This window comes from Myotis brandtii, unplaced genomic scaffold (assembly GCF_000412655.1).
Source record: "Myotis brandtii unplaced genomic scaffold, ASM41265v1 scaffold3135, whole genome shotgun sequence".
NCBI lineage: Eukaryota > Metazoa > Chordata > Mammalia > Chiroptera > Vespertilionidae > Myotis > Myotis brandtii.
In genome coordinates this window covers 49,264-56,040 of record NW_005362012.1, presented here as the reverse complement: position 1 = coordinate 56,040, position 6,777 = coordinate 49,264, and the positions used below count along the sequence as shown (strand labels likewise).

The following is a 6,777-nucleotide window of genomic DNA, read 5'->3' as shown; positions in this document are numbered from 1 at the left end:
CCAGCAAAGCTATCATTCAGAATTGAAGGTCAGATAAAGAGCTTCACAGATAAGAAAAAGCTAAAGGAGTTCATCACCACCAAACCAGTATTATATGAAATGCTGAAAGGTATTCTTTAAGAAGAGGAAGAAGAAAAAGGTAAAGATAAAAATTATGAACAGCAAATACATATCTATCAACAAGTGAACCTAAAAATCAAGTGAATAAAAAATCTGATGAACAGAGTAAACTGCTGAATATAATAGAACCAGGGTCATGGAAAGGGAGTGGACTGACAATTCTTGGGGCGAAAGGGGTTTGGGGGTGCAGAAAGAGACTGGACAAAAATCGGTACACCTATGGATGAGGACAGGGGGAGGGGTAAGGGCAGAGGGTGGGGTGGGAACTGGGTGGAGGAGAGCTATGGGGGGGAAAAAGAGGAACACCTGTAATAATCTGAACAATAAAGATTTAATTTAAAAAAGACAGATAAATCAGGGTTAGTGATTTAATCTCCAAAAAAAAATAAGACCAAGGATCTTCAATGAAGCTATGAAAATTAAATAATACAAATTTAAGCAATCTAAGTTAAAAATCACTTTTCCAATTTAAAATATATGAACAAGAATAATGACCTAAGGCAAACGTGGTTCTCCATCTACAGGGGGGCAATTTTAAAAAGCATTGTAATGACATCATAGGAGAAAAAATATAAAATATTAAAAAGCAGAGATTCATAAAAAACACATATATTAAGAAATCATAATCAATTGTTTTTAATAGGCTTTAGAGTCACTATCACTGCTCTCATTATTTTAAAACTATCAAATGTTTATTATATGTATAGAGAATATATATGTATGTCAATATTAATACATATTAAGTATATACAATCTATTTATTTATACAGAGATACATATATAATTAATTTATTTTCTCCCTACATCTAGGGTTCATCTGTTATAAATATAAAATATTTTTTAATATATTTTATTGATTTTTTACAGAGAAGAAGGGAGAGGGATAGAGAGTTAGAAACATCGATGAGAGAGAAACATCGATCAGCTGCCTCTTGCACACGCCCCACTGGGTATGTGCCCACAACCAAGGTACATGCCCTTGACCGGAATTGAACCTGGGACCCTTGCATCCGCAGGCCGATGCTCTATCCACTGAGCCAAACTGGTTAGGGCATAAAATAATTTTTATGCAAAGGGAAATCTAACTCTTGCTTTTTATTTAGATCCTATAGAGTGTGTTGTTGTTGTGTGTGTTTTTCCTAAAGGAGCAATATATATCATACTGCCTCATAGAGTATTCTCACTCCAGAAGCTGCATATTTATGAGTAAGAATATAGCAGATAGAAATGATGTATTTTCAAACATAGATTTTCATTTGATTTCGTAACATTTAAAATTCCTGAATTTTAGTTTTAAAAGTGAATGAGGGTTTTTTTTTTAAATAAATATAAGCAGAAGGTAAGCCACAATGATCACAGCAAAGAAGATAATTCCTTTTAAGCATCTGTGACTAATTCTTAGATTTTTTTTGTTTTGATTAGTTTTGAATGATATTTTACAAAGTTTGAGAGCTACTCACAAAATTTTTAAATTTTACTTTCAAGAACTTTCACAGGCCTTCAAAGCTATCTGATTGCAAGCGGCATATTCAAACAACTGGGTTTTATTACTTTGTTGTTCTTTCATTCAGTCATTGTTATTGATGTTTTAGTCTCTGAAATGTTATGCCATGCCCTATGTTTTTACTTTCATAAATGAAACATGGTCCTTTACCTCAAGAAGGTTAGATCATAGCAGCTTAGATTATATGGGTTTACACAGCCCCATTTAGTCATCAGCCATTATAATGAGGTCAAGTTTAAACTTAAATAAGTTTTAAAGTCCTATATGGTTATTCAGTAAAGATTCCTGCTCAGCCAGCATGGCTCAGTGGTTGAGCATCAACCTATGAACCAGGAGGTCATGGTTCGATTCCCGGTCATGGCACATGCTCAGGTTGAGGGCTCAATCCCATAGTGTGGGGTGTGCAGGAGGCAGTCGATCAATGATTCTCTCTCATCATTGATGTTTCTATCTCTCTCTCCCTCTCCCTTACTCTTTGAAATCAATAAAATGTATTTTTTAAAAAGACAAGATTCCAAGTACAGAGAGACATGGACTATTTAATAATAACATTGTTAATTACAGTTATTAAACTGTGGTTAAATGGCAAGTACTAGCTAAGTACTTTGAATATATTTTATTTAAGTCTAACAATTATATGTGGTAGATATGTTAATTATCTATATTTTACTGATGGAAAAATAGAGGATCAGAAAGCCTCAGTAACTGTTCCAAAATTATACAAATAGTAGTAGTGAACCAATATTTGAATCTAGTCATTTGTATACAGTTTGTTATAACTTACTTTAATATATTGATTCAAAGGCCTCACCTGACAACTATAATTAGAAAATCACAGAATAACAGTTGAAAGAGTAAGCTGAATGTTGTACTATTTTGAAAACAGAAAATTTATTCAACTACTAATATATCCCAAGTAGATTAAAATTTTGGCTTGTACATTTTACTGGGTGTGTAAAGGATTCTCTCTCTGAATTTTAGTTTTTCTATATATGAAATGCTTATAATAGCACCCTTCTTTAATTTTTGATGGTGTGCGTGTGTGTGTGTGTGTGTGTGTGTGTGTGTGTGTGTGTGTGTGTATTAAATAATATAGTACATAACAGTTGGTGAAAAACTGCTTTAGGCATTCTGATCCTTTCATGAATGTATCCTTACACCTCTACCCTCTACCTGCTCACAATGCAGCATCAAATGGAATAATGTCTGTCAGGGAAGACAGCCTCTATGCCCTTACAAAAACACTACAGACGGCCTCAATCTTAATTAATTTTTGCCTGTGCATGATAAAGTGACTACATACTATACCTGAAAAACTCAGGGGCGGCCTAAATAGTGGACCCTGGAAACTCAGAACTGGAAAGTAACCACATAGGATTGTCTGAACATAAATTTCCTAACTAAAAGTGAGTCATGGTGGATAGTCAATCACTTCCTAGGCCTGTAGCTTCCTTGACAAAGGTCAATCTTTACCTTAAGCGAGCCTATCTATTATCTTTTTGTATCTAATATAACATACCATTGGGATATGAGTGTAATTCTGCCAGGGCTGGCCAGCAGACCCTGAGTGACGGATGAATGGATTACTCTGACACATTTGCTGTGAAAGAGAGGCTAAGGGATGGCCTGGCTAATGGAGCCAGACAGCCCTGATTGCCTGCCTCATTAGGCTTTTATTGTCACAGCACTTTGAGATGTTTGAGATAAACTTTATCTTTTAGATACAATCAGTAGGGTAAGTAATATTGGGAGGACACATGTGTTTTTAATGTCCTTTAAGCAAGGACACCCAAAATATTAAGCAAAAGGATTCCAGTAAACACCCAGGGGTCTGTACATGCACAGACTTGTTTGGGAAGGTCAAGGAATAATAGGGGTGCTGCCTTAGAAAATGCCCTAAGTCACCCCTAAGTCGGAATTCCGATAAACAGGGCAGGCGGCCTTCCACACACTTCCCTTTTCTCAGAATAGCCTCCTTACAAGCTTTTCAACCAAGTCTTGTGCTTCCCCACATAATTCCCTTTTCCTGGACCCCTCAGGGTATGCCTACCACACCAGAGCACAAGACCACAGAATCTCTGATTGTTATCCTGTTCCCAAAATACCACCTTTATGTGCTATAAATGTTAACTGTCCTATATCCACCAGTGTAAAAGAAGTATGTGTCTCTCTATTTTACTCTTTATCCAATCTCAGAGATTTCCCCACTTTGCTTTCTCCCACTTTCTTAATGTACCACAGATGGATTTCATGTAACACCCCTTATGTCTCCTCCTTTGATTGTAATGTATAAAATAAGCTGCAAAATTGCTATACTCTGAAGCATTTTCTCAATCCATTGAGATTTTGCTTCCTGGCAATTGTCATCAATTTGGCTCAAATACACTCATAAAAATTCTCTATAGGTTTGGGCTTTTCTTATGTCCATCCCCAACTAATAAATATTTTGAATGTCACACTGAATATATATGTAAGGAACCCAATGCAGAATCAGAATCAGAGTGGATAGTTAATAAATCTTGGTTACTATGGCATTATTGTGAAGTATTAGTCTCTAAGTTTTATAGAGACTAATTTTCAGAAAGATTAATCAGTTATTTCCAAACTGACATAGCTTATGAGGGACAGCCCTAAGATTTGAACCCATGACTATCTGATACCAAAGGGTGTTCTTTTCCACCATACCATAAGGTTCTTGACTTAACAACAACAAAAGAACTTCACATAGAATAAAGACAAACCATAGTATTTGAAACCTCCCAATAATCTTACATTTTAATTATTCCTGTGTGTTTATCAACTAAAACAAACTGCGTATAGCATGCAGCTTTTTGAAAATATCTGTAGAGAACAATTAGTACTAGTTCTTCAAAAGTAAAATTTTGTCATATATTTATCACAAGTTCTTGTGTTTTGTTTTGTTTTGTTTTGTTTGTTTTTTCTGTACTGGTTGTCTACATAGTTGGAAGTGACAATAAAATTGAGGCAGGTATGAAAATTATTCAGAAATAAACAAAGTCATTGGGGACCTCAATGTGTGCCTGAAAAGGTTTTATATGTCCCTTTATTCTGTTGTACCATTATAATAAAAATATATTTTTTAAATCAGAAAATAAATTAAACTTTTGAATGAATATGTTTCATTTTAAAGGACTGATATAATAAAATAGTTTGTGCTCTGTTTACAAATTGTCTATGGAAAAATCATTACATTTTGCATGGCTTCTATGCATTAAAATGTTTCTCCCTAATTATTTGCTAAAATTTATGTTGTCATTCATTTGGCCTTTTTCCCCCCTTAACTATTTTTATCAACCCTTCCTCCCTTTATCATTTCCTTTGCACTCAACCACACAAATGTCACCAGGCGATCTAAGTAAAATAGACCTAAAAATAGATTAATCCATCAACTTTAAGTCAGCTTTACAAATTCTCTTAAATAAGTGTTATTATTATTATTATCAGCTTATTTTGAAATCTAATTTGCTTATCACAAAATTCATCCCTTTAATGTGTAAAAGTCACTTTTAGTTTTTCAGTATATTCATTTTTTTTAAATTTAAATTCTTTATTGTTTAAAGTATTACATATGTCTCCTTTTTCCCCCATTGTCTTCTCCCCAGCCTCCTCTACCCCCCAGCACATGCCCTCATCCCTCTTTAGTCTGTGTCCATTGGTTATGATTATATGCATGCATACAAGTCCTTTGGTTGATCTCTTACCACGCCTCCCCAACCCTCCCCTGCCATTCCTCTGAGGTTTGATAGTCTTTTCAATGCTTCTATGTCTCTGAATCTATTTTTGTTAATTAGTTTATTTTGTTCATTATATTCCACAAATGATTGAGATCATGTGATATTTATCTTTCTCTGACTGGCTGATTTCACTTAGCATAATGTTCTCCAGGTCCATCCATGCTGTTGAGAATGGTAAGAGTTCTTTCTTTTTTTATAGCAGCATAGTATTCCATTCTGTATGTGTATCACTCGTTTTTAATCCACTCATCTGCTGATGGGCACTTAGGCAGTTTCCAAATCTTACCTATTGTAAATTGTGCTGCTATGAACATAGGGGTGCATATATCCTTTCTGATTGGTATATCTGGTTTCTTGGGATATACTCCTAGAAGTGGGATTACTGGGTCAAATGGGAGTATAATTTTTAATTTTATGAGGAAAATCCATACTGTTTTCCACAGTGCACCAGAGTTAATTTTTCTCTATAATCTCACCAGCACTTGCAGATTGTTCATTTGTTGATAATAACCATTCTGATAGGTATGAGATGGTACCTCATTGTCATTTTGATTTGGATCTCTTGGATGATAAGTGACGTTGAGCATGTTTTCATATGTCCCTTGGCCTTCTGTATGTCTACTTTTGAAAATTATTTATTTAGTTCCTTTGACCATTTTTTTTATTGGATTGTTTAACTTGTTTCTGTTAAGTTGTATAAGTTCTCTATAAATTTTGGAGATTAAACCCTTATCAGATGTCACATTGGCAAATATGTTCTCCATGCAGGGGGCTCTCCTGTTATTTTGTTGATGACTTCTTTTGCTGTGCAGAAACTTTTTATTTTGATGTAGTCCCATTTGTTTAATTTCCCTTTAGTTTCCACTGCTCTAGGAGTGGTATCGGTAAAGTATTTGCTTCGGGATATGTCTGAGATTTTGCTGCCTTTGGATTCCTTTAATATTTTTATGGTTTACTGACTTACATTTAAGTCCTTTATCCATTTTGAGTTTATTTTTGTGTATGGTGTAAGTTGGTGGTCTAGTTTTATTTTTTGTATGTACCTATCCAATTTTCCCAACACCATTTATTGAAGAGACTGTCTCACCTCCATTATATGCTTTTGCTTCCTTTGTCAAATATTAATTGAGCTTAATGACTTGGGTTGATTTCTGGGTTCTCTGTTCTAATCCATTGGTCTATATGTCTGTTCTTGTGCCAATACCAGGCAGTTCTGAGAACAGTGGCTTTGTAATACAGCTTGATATCTGGTGTTGTGATCCCTCCAACATTGTTCTTCTTTCTCAAGATTGCTGCAGCTATTCGAAGTCTTTTTGTTTTCTTCCAGATGAATTTTTGGAGAGTTTGTTCTAGATCTGTGAAATATGCCATTGGTATTTTAATAGGGATTGTATTAAA

The 6,777-nt window shown here is 34.7% G+C and overlaps 1 protein-coding gene across 1 annotated transcript in view; it reads right to left on the bottom strand.

Annotated features, from left to right (window-relative positions):
* LOC102259412 (protein Wiz-like) overlaps window positions 1-5,966 on the bottom strand; it is a 40,847-nt gene extending 34,881 nt beyond the window's left edge. The window contains 1 exon segment of the mRNA XM_014542799.1: window positions 5,916-5,966. Coding sequence (XP_014398285.1) covers window positions 5,916-5,966 — 51 coding nt within the window.
* Between the last annotated feature and the right edge of the window lie 811 nt (window positions 5,967-6,777).